This window comes from Centroberyx affinis, unplaced genomic scaffold (genome assembly GCF_046629955.1).
Source record: "Centroberyx affinis isolate AG114_WGS23_722 - 3 ecotype Tasmania unplaced genomic scaffold, CSIRO-AGI_Caff_v1 ptg002908l_1, whole genome shotgun sequence".
NCBI lineage: Eukaryota > Metazoa > Chordata > Actinopteri > Beryciformes > Berycidae > Centroberyx > Centroberyx affinis.
Genome location: NW_027281032.1, coordinates 105,073 through 130,345, shown reverse-complemented (window position 1 = coordinate 130,345; position 25,273 = coordinate 105,073). Strand labels below are relative to the sequence as shown.

Genomic DNA, 25,273 nt, shown 5'->3' with positions numbered 1-25,273 from the left:
AGAATGACTGTTTTGATCATAGTTTCTCTGTTATCTCTCTACCTACAATACAGATAGTCACTGAATTCTGGACAAAATCATATCTAACAATAAAAATATTCTCAGATTTGGGTCAGAGAGACAGAATCTCATCAAATGGGGGTCCATGGCCCTAATGTGGACTAAATTAGGGTGCTTGATATGAAAAAGGTTGAGAACCACTGCTCTATAGAGTACAACAGGTGGTGACATCACCTGGCACCAAAGACCAGCCAATAGCAGATGACCAGTTCAGTACCCCACTTTTTACCATTAGGTGTCAGGCTTCACCAAAGATAGCGGCAACATCAATGGCAAATATCTACATGGCTTTCTTAAAATCAAACAAAAAACATTAATATCTTATAATGGCAGTCCTTGAGATTTACAGTGTATGACTGGCTCTATGAAACAGTTTGGAATCCCCTGCTCTAATGGAGTCTACCGCCTCTTTTTAAGCTGTCAGCTTAGTGTTGAGACAAGCAAGTTTTTTTGTGTGCTGCAGAACGGCTTTATTAACATGACAAATATACTTGTGTTGGCAAAGCACTTAAAAACAAGTTAATATGTGCTTGTAATATTTTCTGATCTAACAGAGCATTATGTCTGTGTACATAATGTTAGTAAGATGTCCAAAAAAAATGGAAAAACGATATCCGCTGGACTTGAAATTAAGGTTTTGAAGACATTTCACCACTCATCCGAGAGGCTTCATCGGATCTACTTAGTGCTGGGGAATTTCCCGGCATTGAACCTCTGTGGGGGAATCACACCATGAAGTTGTCACCCTCTTCATTAAGTCCAGTGGATTCTGTTCCTCTAGTTTCTCTCCAAAAATAATACAAAATAAAATTCCTTTCTATCTCCCATTAGGTTGAGTTAAGTTGGTCGGAAGAGGAGAATCCGCTAAATGGCTAAAAATTCAAGATGCATCTCAATAAAAGATCTCACATGAAAATAGGGATTCTCTCTCTCTCTGTCTCACAAACACACCAGCTGCAGTTCAGTATATCCTTTTATCATTCCATTTCATTCACAGAAGCCTGTATCTCCTCCTCTTTGTGTCTTTGTACAGTGGGATTGGTAGGAACTGGCCTTGGGCATCGGGTGGCAGCAGCATCCTGGCAGAGTACGGCACCCTGCATCTGGAGTTCATGCACCTCAGCGAGCTCTCTGGAAAACCCGAGTTCGCTCAGAAGGTAAGAGAGAACCATTTTATTACAGGGTTCCAGCTGGTCATGGAAGTGTATTCCAGGCTGGGAAAGTCAGGGAATTTGCTAAAGTGTCTGGGGAAGTCGGGGAATCAGGGAAATTTACTAATGAGTCACTTTACAGGAATATGGCAGAATGTATTTTCCAACTTGTTTCACACATTCATTGCATTAGATGATTTTCAGTGTATTGTACTTGTGTTCTGTTTCTTTTATCATTAGGTGATGAACATCCGGAAAGTCCTAAATCGTCTGGACAAGCCCCAGGGACTGTACCCCAACTACCTGAACCCCAACAGTGGCCAGTGGGGGCAACGTAAGTCCTCCTCACCCCTCTGTTACATCCCGGGGCAATGTATTATAGCAAGACCGTTCTTCAGCTGAGAACCCAGGTACAACCTTCCATGTCAGCAAGCATCTGGTCTGCTGCTGGTTTTTGGCTTTGCTAGCTAACTAACTAGTACAAGAGAAAAAAACGGTCACAACCTAAACCAAGGTGCATGGAACAGGAAATAATTAGAGGAAAAAATGCAGCTACTCTTGGAGACAGATGGATGCTCTTCAAAAAAACTTTTATTGATGCAGTAAATTGCTGCCGAAACACATTGGTTTTTACTAGCTAACTAGCTAGTAGGTTGGTTTTTACTAGCTAACTAGCCAGCAGGCTAATTTAGCAAGGGAAGGGATGTTAATGTTAACATGACTACTAGTAGCTATTCTAACTAACTAGTAGCTTCTACAAGATATGTAACCAACTAGTAGCTTCTACTAGATATGTAACTAACTAGTAGCTTCTACAAGATATGTAACTAACTAGTAGCTTCCACTAGATATGTAACTAGTAGCTTCTACAAGATATGTAACTAACTAGTAGCTTCTACAAGATATGTAACTAACTAGTAGCTTCTACTAGATGTTAACTTATGTGCAAATCAGATGTTAACAACAAGACAGTGGTGGTTAGCTGACCAGATACTATGGTTAGCTAGCTAACAAGCTGACATTCTGTCAGCAAGCTACAATTCTGTTGAGATGGCCAGGTTTGTCTATGGGTTGTCTATGGTACCTCACAGAGGGGAAATGGATGTTATTTACACCTCCGTCGTCATATTAGCACTCACTGAACCAGAATTACCCTATATTTTTTTTATCATTTAGGCAAACCAAGACTATTCTCTTCTTTTTTTTTCATTGTTCTAATGGAGGCATTTTTCAGAAATGTGGGACCAGCAGTGCTGAATGAATGTAGAGTACAGGGAACAGTCCAATCCATCCCCAACTATTTCTGTCCTCCTTTCCCCCTTTTTTTTATACCAACTCACTTCTCTTCTCTCAGTCTCTTTCCTCATGTCTTCTAATAACCCTTCCCATTTGACTCGTTGACTCTCTTTACATTACTGCAACCCACTATTTACCTCTGTCACTTTCACACATTTTCACACTCCCTCTGCCTCCACCTCCCATTCCTATCTATGACTTGCACGTGTGTGTGTGTGTGTGTGTGTGTGTGTGTGTGTGTGTATGTGCGTGTCTGACAGGCTGCGGTAACAGGGTATAATTTGGAATCCATTATCAGGCTCTCCAAACCACGGTAGCTGAATAGGTAATGATGGTAATGATGGAGAGATGAGACTTGGCGAGGAAGAAGAGGGGCAGCGGGAAGAGGAATGGAGGTTTGCGAGAAAAAGAGAAAATAAAACGGAGATAAAAACATAAGCTGGAGTGACAGAAAGAGAGGGCTATATTAGAGAGGTTATGTAACTTAGGGAGGAATCTAGCACTAAAAGCCTCTCCTAATGCCAGTCGTCATGTGTTTGAGAGAACCGTCAACTGACAGGAGTGGGATATCATGATACATTTTTCACGCCTGGCTTCACGACTCAGATTTAAAATGCTATTTTTCATTCTTTGTTGAATTCATTTTTCTACATAGAATCACAACACGAATCCACTTCATTTCCCCAATAAAGAAATGGCTTTAAATTAGCAGAACCCCTTTGATCCAATGATAAGAATCCAACGTTTTGAAGTTTTTCAATCTACTCGTAGGCTTCAAACTCACTACAGTACTGTCAGGCATCTTTTTTGATACTTAGCCTTCATCAGGATGGAGGGCTATTATTAACTCCATGGTTAAATGTGGACTTGCAGTTCTGAGGTATTTAGTTTTAGTGTCTGGTGCATTGAAATATTGAATACAGCTACTCAATACTACTACTAGAGGTGTGATAAAGTCAACTTTGCTCGAGTCCCAAGTCAGTCTCAAGTCTTGAGGCTCAAGTCTCAAGTCAAGTCTCAAGTCTAAATGTAGAACAGCAAGTCAAGTCAGAACAAATCAAGAGTCCAGTATCAATTTAATATCTTAAAGAAAACTAAATATCTAGGACTTTTCAATGCAATATGGTTTTAATAGGGTAAAAACTTGGTAAGAGCATCATGAGTTTGATTTCTATAATCAGTTTCAACTTCAATAAATTCAATCATTCCATACAAATTCAGAAAACAGAATTTAAATTCAGTCGTCTGCTGGAACAAATCTCATCACTTTCAATCTGAGTCATTTACACAAACACAAGATCTCAAGTCAAGACTTTAGAAACCTTTTCAAGTCATCAGAGTACAAGTCAGAGTCGAGTCCCAAGTCACCAGAACCCAAGTCAAGTCCAGTCTCAAGTCTTCTCTTCATGCATCAAGTCAAGTCTCAAGCAATTAAAATGATGACTCAAGTCTGACTCGAGTCCAAGTCATGTGACTCGAGTCTCCACCTCTGCAACGACTGAAAGCATTTCCCCAATTACAGTTGTTGGCATTTACCTGACACTCTCCATCCAAGTATTCTCAAGCGAATTATGATGCATCAAATTAGAAAAGCTGAACGGAAACAGCATGTTTTGATTAAATTTTCCGCTTGACTGAGACAGAACAGTTTTTTTTTTATCTGTAAAGAAATTATTTGATAAATAGCCATGGAAGTGCATTTGTTGAACGAAATATGACTTGGGGACATTTGCAGCCGAATGTTATCTAGAAAACGATATGTCCACTAGGATGTGCGTATACAATGCATATTAGCTGATGTATGTTTTTATCCAAATGTAGCTATTACATTGAAAAAGCTTTTTATTGAGGAATCACGAGCTCTGCCTTCTCTCCGATACATTTAACTGTTCCTAATCATGTATTAGAAACATGTTTTGTGCGTAGTTTTGTACGTGGAAACGGTGCTCGGCCCGATCGTTGACACCCTATTTAGAACGCGTATCGACCGATTGATCGGTGCTGCCTCTCTAGTCTGGTGCTCTCGTCTCGGTTTGATATCGAACCTCTAGAAGGCAGACACGCTATTGGACCCGGGCCAGGCCGTCTTCCCCAGCCTCCCGTTCTCTTCGCTTCAGGTTGATCGTAGCTGACATTTAATCTCTGAGCTCCACAAACAGGGCCGGACTCTGTTAATGACACATGCATATGGATGAGCCCTCGCTGGCAATCAATAGGGCAAATACAACACTATAGCTTGACTGGCTGGAGGCTCACCTAGGATAACAACTCCCCCCCCCCACACCCTTCAGCACACACACACACACACACAGCTGTCTCCTGCACCACGTGAGGATGATATATGGACGGTCCGGCAGTGATGGCAGTTGTAATCTCAACTAGCGGACATGTTAACACAGGGAGAGGGGCCCCTCTGTGTGTGTGTGTGTGTGTGTGTGTGTGTTTTTAACCCCCCGCGTCTGTCTCTATCTTGCAGATCATGTGTCGGTGGGCGGTCTAGGCGACAGCTTCTATGAGTACCTGCTCAAGGCCTGGCTGATGTCGGACAAGACCGATGAGGAAGGCAAGAAGATGTACTATGACGCCCTGCAGGTAACACACACACACACACACATATAAACACACCGGAGACACAAAAGCACACACAGAACCACATATACACACAAAATGGCATTGCAGTAAGAGTTGGGGTGAATTAGCTTTCAATTCATTCTGTTCAGAATTCAAATTGAAGGCTTTTCCAGAAGTGCTATACACTTCTCGAAAAAAATAATAGTAATAATCCAAGAGGTTTAAGAGAGAAAATTAGACACTCACTGTATTGATTAGAACTGAAAGTACTGCCTAACCATGTGGGAATGAATCAGTTTTTATCCAAACATGGTTATTTCAAGTTAATGTGTGCTTGATGAAAAAGGTTTTCACTGAGGCAGCATAGGCTATACCTGCTGTCCAATACATGAAACTGTTTGGAAGCATATATTAGAAGCATGTTTTTAAATAGATTTTCATATTTCTGTCATATCTATAATAATAATAATAATGAATTTTATTTATATAGCACACTTTAAAAATCTCAAGGTGCTTCTGTGTGTTTTGTGTTGTATGGTTATTTTTGTTAAGTAAATTGAAAAAAAGGACAATATGTGGGGTAAAAATACAATAACTGGAATACAAACACTGCAGCACAATATACTGTTATTTTGAGTTGTGATGGGTTCTGAAAATTGCATGTTTTTTTTTTATTTTAGCAAGACCTACCCTTGAAAAATCAGTGTGCATAGTACTGTATATACCCATAATTAACATATAAAAAAATACCAATTTGTATAATTAATGTAAATTGCCAAGAAAAGCATTAAAACTCACCGTGATGTTAAAAAAAAAAAAAAGATTTTCATATTCTTTTTATGCCATACGTTCAACAGCTTTCGTGATCGGGCAGATCAGCCAATCATTGATGACCTATTTGAAACATTTATTAATGTTGCCAATTGCCAATTATATTCGGTGGTAGATTGACTGGTGCATCGTTTTCAAAAGAATTGTTACTACTTTACTTATTACTCCCTGGGAGCCATAAGTCGTTACACAACTTATTGTATTATTTTTCTGTTAAACTGCTGAAATTGGCAACTACATCCTCTCTTACCTTCTCAAATTAGGATGTCAGGTCCATTGCATTGGTCCATAGCGTTGATATCCTATTTTCTTGTCATCCTTTTACTGGATAAAATCAAAGTAGTTACAATACTTCCACCCAGAGAAAGTCAATTTTTCTACCATTTCTCATCAAAGTAGCGGGAATGCTTCCACTCTACCATTTTAAGGCTCACGTTTGGCTATTGGCTGGTCTTTGGTGCCAGGTGATGTCACCACCTGTTGTACTCTATATAGAAGTGAAATCACCTGGCACCAAAGATCAGCCAATAGCAGATGACAATTTCTGTAGCATGCTTTTTACCATGAGATGCCAGGCTTTACACAGATTTGGGCTTGGGGTTTAGTTACTCTCAGGAGCTGTCTTACATTAGGCGAAGGTAGGCGACTGCCTTGGGCCCCGGCAGCCATAGGGCCCCACAAAAGACAAGAATACAACTAATGTCAACTTAGTTTTAATCAATTTAAAAGAAATGTACTTACTAAAAAACTGTACAACTTCGAGTGAGATTTTGCCACTTGACTTTAAAATAATTTTCCCTACCACTGCATCAGTAGCTGAGCTAGAAGTTTTAAAAAAAATTTGCAATATATCCAAGTTTATATATAGAAAGGATGGATTAAAAAGCTAGAGAGTTGGGATTCGGGGGGCCTCATGCTTGCCTTTGCCCAGGGCCCCCAAAACACTAAGTCCGCCCCTGGTTACTTTTTAATGACTAAACACTGTGGTCGTAGCTTTAGAGAAACCAGGCGGCCTCAACGACCCGGCGAGGTGTAAACAGGAACTGAAACATCAGCGGGGGAACAGATAAGATTAATCAGGAGGAAATCCGCAGTCTCAATACCACTCACACACACACACACACACGCTCGCGCCCACCAGTCGGATTGCCATTTACCGGATTCGTCAAAGATTACAAAAGGCAGGTGTGAATAATGCGTCGGGAGCTGTCGCTATCCCCGGGCCCCGACAGAAGATATAATCAACGCTTTCAGGAGGAGGAATAAAGAGAGAGTGATGAGAGACGGGCACGACTCCGCGCTTTATTTCTGAAAATGAAAAAGCGACGATGAAACGCCGGCATCAGCGACATTCACCGGCGGCACCTGTGTCATTATGTGGCTCTGCGTGACGCCTTCGGATCGCTGTTATTTGTTTCCCTCACATTGATTCGGGGTTAGGTTTATTATCTTCATGGCGTGAAAATTGTGAATATAAAGTATAGGGGCCAGCGGTCCTCAAATGGAAAACAACCCCGGCTATAAAAGTTTGTTTGCGATGAATTGACAAAATGGAGGGTTTGAACGGGCGATTCGCAGATGGAGGGCCGCTGGGATGTGCGTACTTCATATACTCTCCCACTCACGATAAATGGCTGTTTTATAATGGTGGGCAGTGAATGTGAGGTCAGTTCTAGATGTTTGTGAAGTGGTCTTTCTGTTGTGTTTGTTGTATTTCTGACAGGAAACAAGTATCAACCAGTTATCCAACCTTGAGAAGTGTTGCGCATAAGGCATAATAAGACATCAAGTACATGATAAATATGTTATGAATGCACTATTATCATTCAAATCAGAACATGATATAACAATGATTCTCAATCATATCAAGGACCCTAATTTATTCCACATTTGGACTAGGGATGGGTCATGATCTTTGAATTTTCGAATAGTCATTAAATTATAAAAAATCGAATAGTTTATGCGACTGTCGTCTTGTCTTAAAAAGTATATTTTCATAGCTTGCCTTGTAGTAAATAGCTGTGGCTTGACTTCCTTCTCTCGTTTTAACGTTAAAACGAGAGAAGGATCTTCGAAGAATGGTCGAATAGTTCCCAGTGAATATCGAATAGTATTTTTGCGTGAAATGCCCATCCCTAATTTGGACCCCCATTTGATGAGATTTTGTCTCACGGACTCAAATCTGAGAATATTATTGTTAGATATGATTTTTTTTGTCCAGAATTCCATGACTATCTGTATTGTAGGTAGAGAAATAACAGTGGAATTATCATCAAAACAGTCTTTCTTCTACATTCTCTAATTGTGTTAACTTCTTGTAAATTAAATAATGCTGAAGTTTAACAATTCATCAATTTGCTGGAGACCCCCTAGAACCCCTGAAGGACCCCGGGTGGTTCCCGGACCCCACGTGAGAACCCACTCTGATATAATATGCAACAATATACAAAATATACCAAGCTTCTAGAGGTTACATACTCTCTGGGGCAGCTGCATAGATTATAACTGAGGTTGGACCCATATGGGGTTTTGAAGACTGCGGATATTTTTGGATGGAAGCTGCCAGTTTTGCGCTGAAGTGAACATCTTTTGACCGTTTTCATGCCAAAAAGTTCCAATAATTAGTGTTTCCCCCCCGGAACTATATTCTTGGCAGAGTCGATAAAGGCAGATACACTAGTGAGACAGCCAGACAGTCGGTGTGAGCAGATAGGAGGACGGCAGCACACACACATTCATGTGAGAAGACAAACACAGGGGGACAGACGAAGGAGAAGCCTATCTACAGTAACAAACAGCCTTCCCAAAGCTAATGGATAGACCACATGCACACACACACACACACACACACACAGAGACAGCCATTCCTCTGCTAAACAAATGGCCTAGTTAAGATGTAGTGACGAGCTATGGTCCCAGCTGGAGAGAGCTGATTGTCGTTTGTCCTTCCTTAACGTGGCGAGGAGAAAATACATGGCGACCAAAAAAAAAACAAAAAAACAAACCCAGAATAAACATGTTTTCTTTCCCCCTCCCCCGCAGTCTTTTCTGGATGATAGGCGTGCTTGATTTATTTGTCAAAGATGAGGCTTGGGGGGGGGGGGGGAGAGCAGCAACAGGGCGTCTATCTCAGTCACAGCAGGGCAATGAAATGATGACTCTGATGTCCTTTCTTCGCCGGCTCTCTACAAGCCGCGCCGTGTTAACCAGCCGACTAGAAGATGGCTGCCAAGTGCCGTTTTTGATTTCGATAGCTGGGAAATATGTCAAAAAAAACAAAACCACTAGGCAAGATTTTCATGTAAAAAAAATCCAGCCATTTTCAGCCTAAATAAAGAGGGGCTGCAGCAGAGAAGAATGGCCCATTCCCTCTGTTGCAGAATATTCATTTGAATTAACTGTTATGCAGTTACAGGTGTGTGATTATCAGGTATTTTATAATGGATTCGAACATGACTCATGCCAGTCAGAACCTTGGACCAGAACTTACATTGTAATCAGTCTTTGAACCCGTCCCATGAGAGCACCCTTGGGTTCTGATATTTCAGACATCTCTCTCTGTCTTCTTTCTTTGTCTGTCTGCCTCTCTCTCTCTCTCTCTGTCAGGCCATAGAGACCAACCTGATGAGGAAGTCGAGCGGCGGCTGACCTACATAGCGGAGTGGAAGGGGGGCCTGCTGGAGCACAAAATGGGTCACCTGACCTGTTTCGCGGGCGGGATGATCGCCCTGGGCGCTGACGGGGCGCCCAGCGACAAGACCGGCCACCAGATGGAGCAGGCCGCCGAGATCGCCAGGACCTGCCACGAGTCCTACGCTAGGACTGGTGAATATACACACACACACACACACACACACACACACAAAGTTTAAGTGATGAGGATAAATATTCAAATAATCCATGTGTCCCTGGAAGATTGTTGGCTCTGGTGCTACATGCTAACACTTTAGCATACACTATGTTGAGTGATAGTAGGCTCCATGCTAACACTTTAGCATACACTGTGTTGCGTGATAGTAAGCTCCATGCTAAAATTTTAGCACTATGATGAGTAATAGTAGGGTCCATGCTAACACGTTAGCATACACTATGTTGTGTGATAGTAGGCTCCATGCTAATAGCATAGCATACACTATTTTGTGTGATAGTAGGCTCCATGCTAACACATTAGCATACACTATGTTGAATGATAGCAGGCTCCATGCTAACACTTTAGCTTGCACTATGTTAAGTGATAGCAGGCTCCATGCTAACACTTTAGCATACACTATGTTGAGTGATAGCAGGCTCCATGCTAACACTTAGCATACACTATGTTGAGTGATAGCAGGCTCCATGCTAACACTTAGCATACACTTTGTTGAGTGACAGCAGGCTCCATGCTAACACATTAGCATACACTATGTTGAGTGACAGCAGGCTCCATGCTAACACATTAGCATACACTATGTTGAGTGACAGTAGGCTTCATGCTAACACTTAGCATACACTATGTTGAGTGACAGCAGGCTCCATGCTAGCTCTTTAGCATACACTATGTTGAGTGATAGTAGAAAATGGCCCCTGCTTTACACCTGTTTCTCGTGCTGTGTTTCCTCCTCTGTAGCACTGAAGCTGGGTCCGGAGGCGTTTCGTTTTGATGGAGGGGTGGAGGCTATCGCCACACGTCAGAACGAGAAGTACTTCATCCTCCGCCCCGAGGTCATCGAGACCTACATGTACATGTGGAGGTTCACCCACGACCCCAAATACAGGGAGTGGGGCTGGGAGGCCGTTCAGGTAAAAGGCCTGTTTACCTAAATGAATGTTGTTTACTGCAGGGCAATATGGCCAATAATGGTATCACAACATTCTTTATATTGTTAGATGACAATAATTATCACAATATACAATTTTATCATTTTACAGGGTGACTTTTCAGGAATATAGCAGAATGTATTTTTTATTATTATTATTACTCCCTTCTTGCCTCATCCTCTCTCCAAATCTTTCTCTCATCCCCTTCTTTTTCTGTTTCCGTCTCCCTCACTGTCTCTCTCGCTCTCTCTCTCTCTCTCTCTCTTTCCTGTCCGTCTCTGTGTCTCTCGCCCAGGCCTTGGAGCAGCATTGTAGGGTAGAGGGAGGCTACAGCGGCGTTAGGGACGTCTACGCTTCAACTCCCAACCACGACGATGTACAACAGAGCTTCTACTTGGCCGAGACTCTCAAGTAAGCCGCATCAAGTCCCTTACACACACACACACACACACACACACACATTCCTGTCTGCATGATGTTGTGAGCAATCTGTTAATACACACCAGTTCATAGGTTGGGGTAGACTGATATATCTTCAGGTGCTATTAGTTATTCAAAATCAGAGGGTGGTATCAAAATAAAAGTCCCTTTTTAAATTGTCATTGAAAGTGCACCAACAGGTATTGTATTTTCATTCATATTGAATAGGTGTATCAACAATGTACTTGCATTTTGAAAGTTTATCCATCTGCAGCCAAAAACATTGCATTCCAATGGTCAATATTTTGGGCCAACATTCAATACCTTAAAATATGACCTGTTTCATGCCAAGAAATTCCCCCAAAAGTCTGAGAGGAAAAGCATCTGAAGTTCAGACCTACCTTAAAACTCTCCATTGAAAGCCGGACTAATGAAATAGTTTTAGCTGGGTTGGCAGCTCCTTACGGCAGGAGTGAGGCAGCTTTTAGATAGATTAGATTCATCTTTATTGTCATTGCACAGAGTACAAGTACTAAGACAACGAAATGCAGTGAAGCATCTAACCAGAAGTGCAAAAGAAGCAGTAAAAGTGCAGTGCAATGTCATGTGCATATGTATAATATATAAATAGAATAAGCTGTAAGGGTAGTATGAATGTGCTAAGATATATACAGTATGAACAGTATCAACAGTATGAACAGTGGATATGAGTATGCAAGATATATGAATATGCAAGATGTATATAATAATATATATAGTATATGCAGTATGGTGTATATACAGTATGAACAGTATGAACAGAATGAACAGTATGAACAGAGTGGTATGAATATGCTAAGTATATAAATAGAATAAACTGTAAGGGGTAGTATGAGTGTGCTAAGATAAATAACAGTATAAATAACAGATAAATAACAGTATGAACAGTATAGTATGAGTGTGCTAAGATAAATAACAGTGTAAATAACAGATAAATTACAGTATAAACAGTATGAACAGTGGATATGAAATGCAAGATATATACAGTATATAGTATAAACAGTATGGTGTATACAGAATGAACATGTGTATAGTAAGTATGTATAGTCACTGGAGGAAGGTCTCTGGGTGTTGTTGAGGTTTATGCTCATCACTTAAACCAGTTTTACAAACTGTTGAGTAAAATCCTCCCACACCACACCGGAATGATTTCTCTGGTCATCTAAACAATAATAATAAAAACATATCGCTCGGAAGCTCCGTCACATCAGAGGTGGACCATTAGCCCACGTTTGCAACGTTGTAAAAGAAATCCCATCTGTTCCGGACCTGTCTAAGGCTTTTTACACTGACCAACAAGTCCAGCTAGGTCTGAGGTGAAGGAGAAATAGTAGACCGATGCAAGAAACGATGTGGCAAAACACACACAGCCAGTAAGTAACGATGTCTCACTCCCTCTTATTAGTCGACTGACACTGTTACTTACCGCCTCGCTGTGTGTGTGTGTGTGTGTGTGTGTGTGTTTGTGTATCTGTATCTATCAGTCTGCACAAATGCCTCTTTAACTGTGTTGTCAGCCACACAGTGTGAGGCCTGGTCGCTAATAGGGCTTTCCCCTCTCAGATGGCTCACCCGCCGCGTTCAATAAGACAGTCTGTTTAAACTGGGAGTAAAAAAAAAAACATAAACGACACTTTAACAAGGAGCGTGCACGTCCGCTCACGTGCACGCTCATGTGTGTGTTCGTGTCTATATCGGTGTATTTCCATGCCAAAGGCTCTCCGACTGTGTGAATCCATTTTCCTACCTCATGCTCCCTACATCCCCCTCGTGTCTGCGCCAGTCTCTTTCATCGCCGAGCCGTCCCTCCTCCTCCTCCTCCTCCTCCTCCTCCTCCTTCCCTCCTCCATTTTAGTCTCTTCATCCTCGCATCCTCGTGTCAGAGTGGAAAAACACTCCGGTTTTATTTTCAGTCACCACGTTTCAGCCGCGCACACAGATGAGAGGAAAAAACGAAGGAGAAAATTCCACTCGCGGTGTACTCGGGGTTTCGTGAACTACAACGACCATAATTCATCGAGGCTATGATGCAGTGGATGGATCAGAAATACAAAGTTTGTGACCTGGCCTCCGAAACATAGTCAGCAGCCCTCTGAATGACACACCTTCTGCTTATTAATAACTTGGGAAATAGCCGTTTTCATCCATTTCCAGATAAGAAGGCTGTAGTTTGATCACATTTTTGTTAACATTTCTTTTACCAAGCTCAGTATCTTGAGGCTCTCGCATATAAGCATTAGCTAGGATGCTACTGAAACTGTTAAAACTCATTTTGTTTATCATTTGTTTTGTGAAGCAAATATAATATACAGCTAATTACAAGTGGGTTATCTCCTTAACGCACACACACACACACACACACACCCCCCTCCAACCTGTGGGAAACGCTGTGTTATCACAGTCGAAGGTGCGTCACTAATTGACGTTCCTGAAGGAAAAGTCATTATAGGAGCCGTGTTTTACCGCGCTGCAGCGTTTCCAATATCTAGTCTATGGCTGACAGTAGATGAATATAGCTTTAAGCTTGTAAATGTTCAGTGTTTTAGAGGAGCACTCATGATGTGGGCCGACCGATCCCAGGGAAAAGGAGGTGGGGGTTTGACGCTGGTAGGCAACTAAGACAACAATGACAGTCTGTATGAAAATAGAAAAAAGTAGTGGGAGGAAAGCTGGTAGTAGTTGCTACTCTGTGTTGAAAATGGAAAACGCTGGTAGTAGTTGTTATCCGGATCATTATTTCTGATAGTTGGACATTTATACTCTTTGCTGATATTTGCAGTTAGTCATTACGGAAGCGTTCTTGCTTTACATTATCTTCCTTCACAGTTCTTGCCTTTCCTCTGATTTTCATTCCCTCCTCTATCCATAAAGTTACACTATAGAGGGCTTTCAGGTGATGTAACACCCGCTGGCGGCCATGTTGGAGGTCCTCAGCTCTTGGCAATAACAGTTGAGACTGATTTGCAAACCCCCTAACATATCTAGTAGATCTCTAGTCTCTATACTCTTCCACACTTTCTCCTAATTCATCCTCTCATTTCTGTTTCCTTTACTTCCACCCAAACCCGTACGGTCGCCCCCCCTCCGCCTTCTATCTCTCCCTCCCGGCTTATGTCGTCCTCTCCTCTCCCTCCATCGTTCCCTCCCTCCGCCATACGGCTGTTGACAGGGAGTCAAGGTCGGCCTAACAGCCCGACGGGGGCGTGGTGCCATCCAATCCGGCCTTTTTTATAGGCTGTAAATTTTAACAAGCGTCACCTCTGCTCCTGATTACACCACACACACATAGGCGCACACACACACTCAAACTGAGATGCCTGGATGCCACTTCTGGGTTGTCTCTCTTGCTCTCCATTACACTAACTTCTAGGGTTCGACAGATATGGGTTTTTGTCGGCCAACACCAGTGTTTTTTTGGATTGAGTGCCAGTCAGTATCTTTGTTTTTGACCATTTTCATGCCAAAAACGTACAAGTATTCATCGTTTCCCCTAGAATTGTATTCTTGTTGAGGTGAAAAGCCTCTGAAACAGCATTTAGACCATCATGGGACACTAAAAGTCTCCATTGAAGGAGCAGAAGAAGAAGAAAATATTTGTGCATACTTGTATGGAATCAGATCGTAACCAAGTCTACAATAAATATGTAATCATACTGCTTATAAACTGATATATCCATCGTGTCAGAGATGGACCACTGACTGGACCAGATCTGCTGTCTGTCTTCAGTCACTCATTGGTTTCCAGCGGTTTCTTGACAGGCGGCAGAGAATGCGGACTTGGAGGTCGAGGGATTTATGGGCAACCAGTTCCTTAGTCCTCACTTCCTCTTTTTCTGGGTTCTCTCTTGCTCCGGAACCGTGAAGTCAGCTTTTCATTTGTTATCTTTTTATTGATATCTCCTTTGCTTTGCTCCACTTCCTCGGCTTTACTTTTTTGCTTTTACTCTCCTCGATGAAGACTGAACATTTATTATAGCGGACCGGCCACTTTCCTAAAATTCACTTTGCTTGCTCTAACTTAGTTTAGTACCAGTTCACGGGGGGACAATGACATTTTCTTGGCTTCATAAGGCCTGATGAAATCGGACCACAGAATTTCATCACTTCGGGTTTCACAGCCAAGCTGAGCGGCCGCGCCCTTCCGTCTCTCTCAATCCAATGTCTGTTTCATTACTTTATTGGCATGGCTGTGTTGAAAGACTGCAAAAGCAGAACACAACACAAAATAAGATCCGAGACATTGAAGCGTAATCGTGTCGATCACAAAAGGAATCCTCTCTTATAAACAAATGGAAAAAAGAATTAAATGTTAATGTAATTGAAGCATCACAGACCCCATTTATAAGATTATATGGGATTTTAGTTGTTGATTTAATATTGCATTGAAGAACTGTCTATGGTGTACATGGGGAGGGTGAAACCTAGGATTTCAATAGTCATTCTTATACATACTCTAATTGGGATCATTTATAGTGAATTAAATTATAGTATAATTAAGCCAGTCCTCATTTTGTTGGAGATCCCTTGGAACTGCCTCAAGCACCCCTAGGTGCCCCTGGATCCTGCTGTGAGAACCACTGGGCTATGAATGAGACATCATTAGTTGGCCTAGTACTGCTATTTTCCAGGTCATTTTCGCATTTTGGGGTTTTATTTTTTCTCAAAAATTTCAGTTTTTATATGTATTTTTGAGCATCTTTATGTCCCAAAATGCCTGCAATCCCATTTTTGTGGTCTTCGTCAGTGTTTACTCGTACATCTTTCAATGTTAATTATTTTAACTAGCTTATCTACTTACTGCGAGCATGGCTATGATGTTCCTGATGGACCCTTGGGTGTCTCCGGACAGGGGCGGTCTTACCTGCCTTAGGCCCCTGCAGCCAGAGGCCCCACAAAAGACAAGAATAGAACTAATATAAACATATTTCTCAGCAGTTAGTTTTGTCAACAACAACCCTAACCCTAACCCAAGCCCAGCCTCAACTTGACGGTAATGTATAGAAAGGATGGATTGAAAAGGGTAGATGTTGGGATTCAGGGGGCTTCCATGCTTACCTTTGCCTAGGGCCCCCAAATCACTAAGTCCGCCCCTGTCTCTGGACCCTCACTTTGAGAACCACTGCTCTAGGGCAGTGGTTCTGGACCCTCACTTTGAGAACCACTGCTCTAGGGCAATGGTTCTCAATGTGGGGTCCAGGGACCACCAGGGGTCCTTGAGGGGGTTCCAGGGGGTCCCCAGCAAATTGATGAATTGTTAGATTTCACCATTATTTTATTTACAAGAAGTTAACACAGTTAGAGAATGTAGAAGAATGACTATCTCTCTACCTACAATACAGATAGTCATGAAATTCTGGACAAAATCATATCTAACAATAAAAATATTTTCAGATTTGGGTCCAAGAGACAAAATCTCATCAAATGGGGGTCCGAAGTGGACTAAACTAGAGGTCCTTGATGTGAAAAAGGTTGAGAATCACTGCTTTAGGGTGTTTTGTTTGTTAAATAACAAAAAAAAAAAGAAAGTAACTCCTTCTCCCTGTTTGTGTCCTCCTAGGTACCTGTACCTGTTGTTCTCGGACAACGACCACCTATCGTTCGACCACTGGGTCTTCAACACCGAGGCCCACCCTCTGCCGGTCATCAAGAAGGACAACACAGACAGACCCAACGAAGTGGAGTAGCGGACCTTTAACCTCCACCCCCCCTCCGACCGAGTGCGACAACCTCTGATCCTGTATACCTGAGCCCGGAGCTGTCTATCTAAAAGAGTCGCGGCATTCCGAGTCCCCAGTGCTTTCTGACGCCTCTCGACAAAGGACGTTCGTTTTTTTCCCCGGGAACAAAACCGAACTCGAGCCGGTCAACGTTGAGCTTTAGCTATTAGATTTGGGAACTTTTAGACACGCAGCTCTGGCTGAGTCCTGACGCTGGCCTGAACCCATGTAGCAACTGATAAAGTAATAACTTTCGGATAATGTAACAACAAAATGTAATAAAATATCCCTCTACATGAGGTTAGGATGTTAATGGTAATCGTGAGAGAATGTAGTAACATCTTCAGACTGGGATTGTCATTTTTTTCTATTACTGCATTATAACGGGGGTACTTTCTGAAGATGTTATTACATTATCTGGCAGTTGATTACATTTTGAACCCATTCCATAGGGATATTTTGACCGATTATTACGTTATCCCTTCAGTTATTACATTATCGGTTGCTACTACCCATCTGTTGTCTGTTTGCTGTGAAGGAGAATACGGAAAGACTTTAAATCGGTAGTCGCCCTTATCTGGCAACCTCAACCCCAACCCCGACCCCAAACCTGGGACCAGGACCCGTACCCGTACCCGTAAACCCCCGACGCCTAGTCTGAGGATAACAAGGCTGACTCGCCAACTCGGTGAGCTAAAGGACGCTGTGTTCACTTCACGTGCATCATGTTTTTTTTTTTGTTTTTTTTTTTCTGCGCTACCCGCTTCGATGTTTCGAGTAGGAACTGGCATCCCGGGGCCGGCGCTGGACCCGACTTCCACGACGTCTTCGGAGAAACTCGCAAAGTTTCTTTTTCGCAGATTTCTTTGCGGGAGTCAATGGAAGCCTCTTTTTGATAAACCGCGGAATCTGTTGGACCTCTCTTCCTGCCAGTGTTGTTCACTTCCACATCTTCTTCCTCCTCCCCCTCCCCCTTTTCTCCTTTTTGTTCATCTATATCTTTGTCTGGCTCGGTTTGTCTTTTTCCGCATTCCTTCCTCCCTCTTTCTCACACTTCCACCCGTTTCTCTAGGGTTCGACCGATACGGGTTTTTCAAGGCCAATATCACTATTTTTTGAATTGAAAGGGATAGACGATATTTTTGTGCTGATGTTCAGTATCTTTAAATTTGACCATTTCCATGCAAAAAACATCCCCAAAATTAGAAGCACTCAGTGTTTTCGAAGGTAGATCTATACCGATATAAAGTATTTTTGGATTGAAGTGTTTGAACTGAAGAAATTGTTGATTGAAACCTCATTCTCCGCAACTAGGGTTCAACCATTATGGGTTTTTGAAGACCGATATTCTCCCGATATTTAGTGCCAATATTCGATATCATCAAATTTGAACACTTTTATGCCAAAAAAAAAAATCCAATAAATTACACTTTTTCATTGTTTCCCCCAGAATGTTATACTTGTCAGGGTGGAAAAGCCCCTGAAACAGCATTTAGACCATAATGGGACACTAAAACTCAAAATGTGTCATTAGAATCAATTCAGGTTAAGGGCTTCCCATAGACAGCCAGTATAGAAAATTGGTCAACCCATATATCGGTCTAGCCGCGCCCTCTTTCTCTGCTGTATCGCTTCTTCATGCCTTCCTCTTCTCCTCTGCCCACCCTCGCCTCCGTCTGTCCATCCTCCTATCCCAGCATAGGGCAGGCTGTAGGATCTTCTCTCCTCCGTGAGGAGACGTGGACACTCGACTTCGCTGTAAAATTTCACCCTCACACACACATACACTCTGACACACACGCACACACACACACACACAAGAAGCCATACTGATTTCAATACAGCTTTACCATTCAGTCGTTGAGATTTTCTTTCCCTCCACCCGCCACACGGGTGGGGGTTGTAAGTGTGCGTGGGGCGTGTGACTGAAGATATCAATGTAAATCGACACACATTGCCGTTGCCGTTGTTGTCGTTGTTGCTGTGCATTTCATGTTCGACGAGACTGATCAACTCAACAAGTCACATTTACCAGACTATTTAGTTGGATTTTCGGGTGAAGACTCTTTGACGCCCCACAGCTCTGTAGCCAGCTAAAATCCAGTTTAGTCTTCTATCTAGTGCCTTCACTGTCGAAAAAACCAGGAGTCAGAGGGAGAAGCAGCTCACACAAACCGAAAAAGAGTAGAGTCTTTTTAAAGAGTCTTAGAGCTTTAACTGAAGGTCCCGCGCCTCAGATGAGGATTATACCAAAACTAGACATGGATTAAAGGATGATCCCTGTTTTTATGTGATATTCACATGGTTCTCTGGCTTGAGAATAGTCTAAGAACTCGGTGAAAAATGTAAGACATGGTGTGGTCCCGCTGCTGTTTATTTTGGTGATTACCAGAAGATCAGACCATCAAGAACCATTCGCAGGCCAAAGGTCCGTCTGAGCATCACATTAAACATTCTTCAGAACAGAACTAGAATTGTCTATGAAGACAATCTCCACTAGAACAAACTTGTACTGTTATACCACTCTTACTAGTACTAATCCCTGCTTTTTAGCCCAAGTATGAGCAGTGTCTGGGAAAACAGCCCTCAGATGTGTAAGGAGTTGAGACCCAGTAGAGGTTCCAGTCACATGTCATGTCCTCTACCAGACTGCCATCTAGTGGTGAGAGGTTCCAATTACTGTCCAGATCAGACCTGGGTAAAATGACTGGAGTCTGAAAAGTCAGCTAGAACTACCCACTGATCAGTAGGCTCTTTTATATATCAGTGCTGTCACGTGAAAACCTCATATCTCCAGAATGTCCCATTTTTGACATTATCCAATGGGTTTTGAAAGTGTTTCAGAAGTCCAAGAGGTCAGAGAATGTTCAAGCGAAAACATGAAAATCACCAAAACAGGAGTTAAGAGGTTTTCACAGGACTACAACGATATGTTTAACTAGCCAAGCATCATAAAAAGACCCACCTGAAGCAAACAGGTTTAAAAATGCTGTCAAAAACTTACTTCAACTTTACTGTTCATCTGGCCTTCACATTAAGCGGCACATTTGAATAGAGATATGACACCGAGAGGCCAATCAGAATACTTCCCAGGTTATCACACTCATATAAAATGGGCTTTAAATGGGCTTTAGTGTCACACACTCAAACAGGCCCTGGGAGATGCGGCAGATGGCAAGTCATTAGAAAGTTTAGTCAGCAACAGCATCACCGTCAAAAATACTTTGTTGGGATTCATTTATTTCGGCTACCCGATGCGGCAAATGGAATCGTCGGAACCAAGCGACAAGGCAAACCACAACATGCGGATTTCTCAGCGGGCTAAACGAACGTTGGCCCGGCTCTGACGGAAGATAATGAGGTAGCAGTAACAGAGCAGGAGAAGACCGGGCTTGCTTCGGCAAACACGGATTGTAATCTAGTCCCACACTGACAGCAGTTCTCAATATAAATCTCTATAGGAAAAGAATACAGAGGAGTACAGAATAAGAATACAGCTACTAGGTGTAATCCTTGTCTGTGAATAAGACACTCAGTGTTTCTAGTGGTAGGGCTGGTTCCAGAGTCTGTAGCGGATTCAATGATTTATTACAGTGTGATCTAAAAGGCCAAACTGATCACAGATCAGTCCTACTACTCCTAGAGGTCCAGGTCTTAGCCAGCCAGCAAGCTGTAGCGAACCGATTACTTTTGTCTCTCTTCTTGTCCAAACAAAATGCTGTAACCCTCTTCATCAATAGGTTGTCATGACAAAACACAGATCTAGAATCAGTCAGTAGGCCTTCCCCACTCAGATCGACAGATTACCACACAGCAGAAATGTCCCTTCTACTTCTTGGATCACATCCGGGCCCTTAGTGTGAGTTCTCGAGCTGTGGGAAAACCCTCCATATCAACCCATGTTCTTTATATCACTGTACGGACAACAAATGTCTTTGCGTTTATGTCTGTTTTTTTTGTTTTGTTGGTTTAGAGGCATTTATTATCCACGCGATAATGTATTATAATGGTTGATTTTGCTGATTGTGTTAATTTATTCTGTAGAAGTACACATAGGATTTGGACGTGTTGGGAGCCGACCCCCAGGTGGCGCTGTGTTGAAATTGAGTCAGATGGGAGGAGGTACAAAAGGAGAGAAAATAGACGGCGAGCCCCTGTATACTCAGCTACACAACTGGTTTGGGATAAAAATACATTCACGTGCTGAAAACTCATGTGTTTGTAGATGAGCGCTGGTTTTATATCCGAACTCCAGTGTTTTTTGATACCGGTACAGTATTTAAAGGTGCTATGTTTTCGCATTTTAACATCAATGAATCATTACTACATTAACCTTGAGACATAAGTAAAATTACTATAAACAAACAAGACCATTGCTGAGATGATTGGCAGCCTCTACGCTGCTTTTTACATTGTGTGTCACCGGGTTGGGTTCGGTGCGAAATCTGTTGCATTGCTTTACGGTACAAAGGGAGATTGCTTTATGGCACAAAAACTGGAAGCGTTTTTACTTTGAGAGTTTATTCCAGTTCCACCATTCTAGCTGCAAAGTTTCTTATCTTTCTTCTTGTTCTTCAAAACAAACAGAGCAGGGGCTTTATGGGAAATGTAGTCTTTATTTTGAGCGTGTAAGATAGAGGCTACCAATCATCCCCACCATGGTCTCATTTGTTTACAGTAATTATACCAAGGTATCACAATTAATTTGACAATGATTTATTGATGTTTAAAAATGCTACGCCAGGCACCTTTAAGTCAACCAACAGCAGTAGAAAATGATGAATTGTGCAACTCCCGTTGTGCGATGCCAGAAAGCAAAGAAACCACCTGGGAGTCAATCAGACAACCTTACGCAAGGCAAAGAACTGTATGAATGTACCATCCAATGTGAAGTGAAGATTATTTTATATGCCTTTGTCTTTGTTCTCAACTATGTGCTTATGTTGTGTTTTGTTTTGTTTTTTGGGATAATTTTTCTTTCTCTTGGAAAGCACAAAAAGTTGAAGCAACGTGTACCGGCAGAGAAAAGACTGCCGTATTCAGTAGAGAGAGAGAGAGAGGGAGAGAGAGAGAGAGAAGGAGGGAGCGATGGGCCTCATGGCTGTTCAATGCAGTGACGACATGCTAATGTAGAAAATGTTCTGAATCTGAAAATGTTCTGAACATGAGGTATATCAGTACATGAGACACACACACACAGACTAGACTTGAGAATACATTTACATTGAAACATACTACACATAAATGTTTATTTTTGTGAGGATGAAGCAAAGAAAAACTAGCATCTATGAACATTCAACGCCACTGCGTATGTAGATCTTAGTATTCATTGTACAGTAGTGTTAAGAAACTAAGGCTGCTTGATATGAATACAGGGAAAACCTAGACACAGCTGAGATACACACAACTTCTCGTCCATTTTACACTTGCCAGGAGGAACCGTTGTTCATGAAACAAAATCACGTCGGTCAGGAAACAAGGAAGCGCAGAATCTGATTGGCTGTTGGCGGCCGTTTACGGTGAAAAGTTCAGGACGTGAATGGAATCCTGTCAATCTGAACACACGGTCAGAAATTGTTTTGAACCCTTCATTCCTGCAATATGCACCTTTCACACATAGTTAGCCTACTGTGTTTATGGAGCCTGTAGTCATGTGATACTGCTTCATCAATGCTGTGGGGTGCATATGACAAGCTCTTGGAAAGTCACTGATATCGGCACTGGAGTCTCTTATGGCTTCATTTGACAAGCCGAGCTCCCTCCTCTGTCTCTAGGATGGACTCTCTCTCAGATGTACGGATATATGCGTTTACCATATTGGACCAGAGGATGCTTGCGATGAGGGAAACTGTGACCGATATGTAGCCTCTCCCCCAGATTGTATTGAGGTAATGTCTAACTAGGATGCCCCGCTCAAATGTAGCTCTCCATTGTAAAGACACTTTGACATTTTTTTTTTTTGGATTGGATTTTTATCCTGCAAAATCCAAAATGTCAAAGTGGCACATTATTGTTTAAGGTTAACCTGGTGTAAGTCACCAGGAGGCTACTAGCTAGCGCCGCGCTAGTTCAGTCCAGCAGCCATATTAATCTGCTGCGAACAGCATCACTAGACACTGTGACATGGTGTAGATGACATGGCTGCATTCACCTTAGTCTCTGCACACGCTCTAATGCTGCGTTCCATTCAAAGTCAGAAGTCTGACATTCCCACCTGGTAACAACAACCTCGGGACAACCAGGGGAGAAAGATGGCCGCCCATGAAATTTTCATAAAATGTAAAATCCTGTTCCCCGTGCAACTGCTAGTGTTATCTCAATGATATTTGGTAATGTTGGCTAGCTAGTTAGCACGAAATGTTAGCAACTGGAGGAGAACTTCAAATTTCTATGTTTAACCATTAACTAGACAGGTTATTGTATTGTAAAGTGTATTTTGAGGATGATAAACCTGTTAAAAGTAATGCTGTGTAACGTTTACAGTGTGTTCTGCCATGTTGTTAGCTAGCTAGATAGCGCAGAATGTTAGCAACTGGAAGAGCAACTTTAAACTTTAAATTTATATGTTTAACCATTTACTACACAGGTGTTTTGATAGATTTAAGGTATATTCCGTTTATTTTGAGGATTATAAACCTGTTAAAAGTAACGCTGTGTAGCGTTTACAGTGTATTCCACCAAGTTTCGCTACTTCAAGGGCAGTAGGACATCAGGATTTCCGATTATTTTTGGACATCTCCGGAACGCAGCATTAGCTTTAATTTAATTGGGCAGAAATTAGCTCTATAGGCGCCATCTTCGATCTAATTGCAAGTTTGGATTTACTTTGCAGGCACAAATCATATGTTTATCACTTATGTGACACCAATCCGGTCATTTCACTGCCTGAACAAGGGGGAATCCAGGCGCTTCTGTTCATTCAGGCATCTGATAGTTTTTATATGCAGACAAGAGGATGTGTTGTTTTTTGTTTTATTTTTCTTTTCTTTTCCAAAAAGAAATTGAGTTGACTTTGGTGGTTTTCTGAATATTGTGTTGACGATCTATTGCGTTCCAATGCCTTTCTATTAGTGAATATCTCTTTATTAAAGGTTTAAATGTGTGAAACCAACCTCAGAAATGTAACTGTACAAAAAATTGCTGATAATCATTCCACTGCACATAGTTTAGCACATAGTTTACTTTTGCGTTTATATGCAATATTTTAATTTTGTGGGGAAATTTGTTTGTTTTTTGTGTTAATATTGTTATTGAAAAAAATGTAAATATTCCATTCAGGCAAATAAGCCGTTCTACATTTATATAAAAATCTTATGAGCTTATGGATTAAAAATGATATTAATGAGCAGCAAACTTTTTAATAAACTATATTTGTTACACTTCTATTGTGAATAAAAGTCTTTTAATAAGTGGTGGTGTTTGGTGTTTTGTCTTGCGATAATATTTCATTTCAGTCAAACTTTTCCATGCTATGCTTCACCCTAGGATGGACATGATCATTCACAGGATTCCCACTGGTCATGGAATTCCTGGAATATTGTGGATTTTTGAGAAATTTACAAATGGATCACTTAAAAGCAGAGTGTATTTTCCAACTTGTATAGCACATTCATTACATTAGATGGTTTTCAGTCCAACTGGAGTGGAAACCAGACTGAAAAACAACATTAACAAACCAGGAAGGAAGAACATTTTTAGGTCATGGAAGGAGCGACTTAGTTATGAAAAGTCCTGAAAATTTCAGGGAATTTTACCTCAGGGCCACAGTGGGAACGCTGCATTCATTATGGCTTTGTATTAACTGCCGTTTACTTTGCCTTCTAAGGTGTTCTGTAGTTCACTACCTCTGATCTTTGCACCACTTCATTTACAAAAGTGCATGCAATTCTAAGGTTCTATCTGTCTAACTGACTATCCACATATTCATGCTCTTTGAATGTTTTTGTCTAAGGAACCTTTTGGGGTTAAATATTTAAAGGTCCCATATCGTGGAAAACAGGATTTCCCTTGCCTCTTTGATTCTAAAGAAGTTGGATGGTCTATCTAAACATGATGAAAGTATCAAAACACACGGTCACCAACTAAATCCACACAATCCATATTAGTGCAGCGAGCCTCTAAACGAGCCGTTTGGACTTCCGTAACTTTGTGGCGTCACAAAGGTTCGCTCATTATCATTTTTGTAAGAAATAATAGACTAACTAAGTGTTTTTTTCAAAGCGGTTGAGCACTTGTCATTGTTTATTACCAGAGAGTTTTCCCTACCTGTAGCCGCCGGGCCGCGGTGTCTCATGTTTCACTCTTGAAACGCTTAGCCGATCGGAACAGAGGGTCGTTAATATTAATGAGCCTTAAAGACACAGCGACAGAAACAGCCTGTTCTTGGTAAGG

General features: G+C 41.7%; 1 protein-coding gene across 1 annotated transcript; it reads left to right on the top strand.

The window, feature by feature from the left end:
• Window positions 1-1,057: 1,057 nt before the first annotated feature.
• Window positions 1,058-24,045, top strand: LOC139658442 (mannosyl-oligosaccharide 1,2-alpha-mannosidase IA-like; the record flags this gene model as incomplete). The annotated part of the gene is given in 8 exon segments (XM_071536573.1): window positions 1,058-1,217; window positions 1,452-1,545; window positions 4,984-5,099; window positions 9,516-9,552; window positions 9,555-9,734; window positions 10,516-10,688; window positions 11,002-11,117; window positions 16,723-24,045. Coding segments are annotated over 8 exon segments (1,003 nt in total), but the record flags the coding sequence as incomplete, so codon positions are not given.
• Between the last annotated feature and the right edge of the window lie 1,228 nt (window positions 24,046-25,273).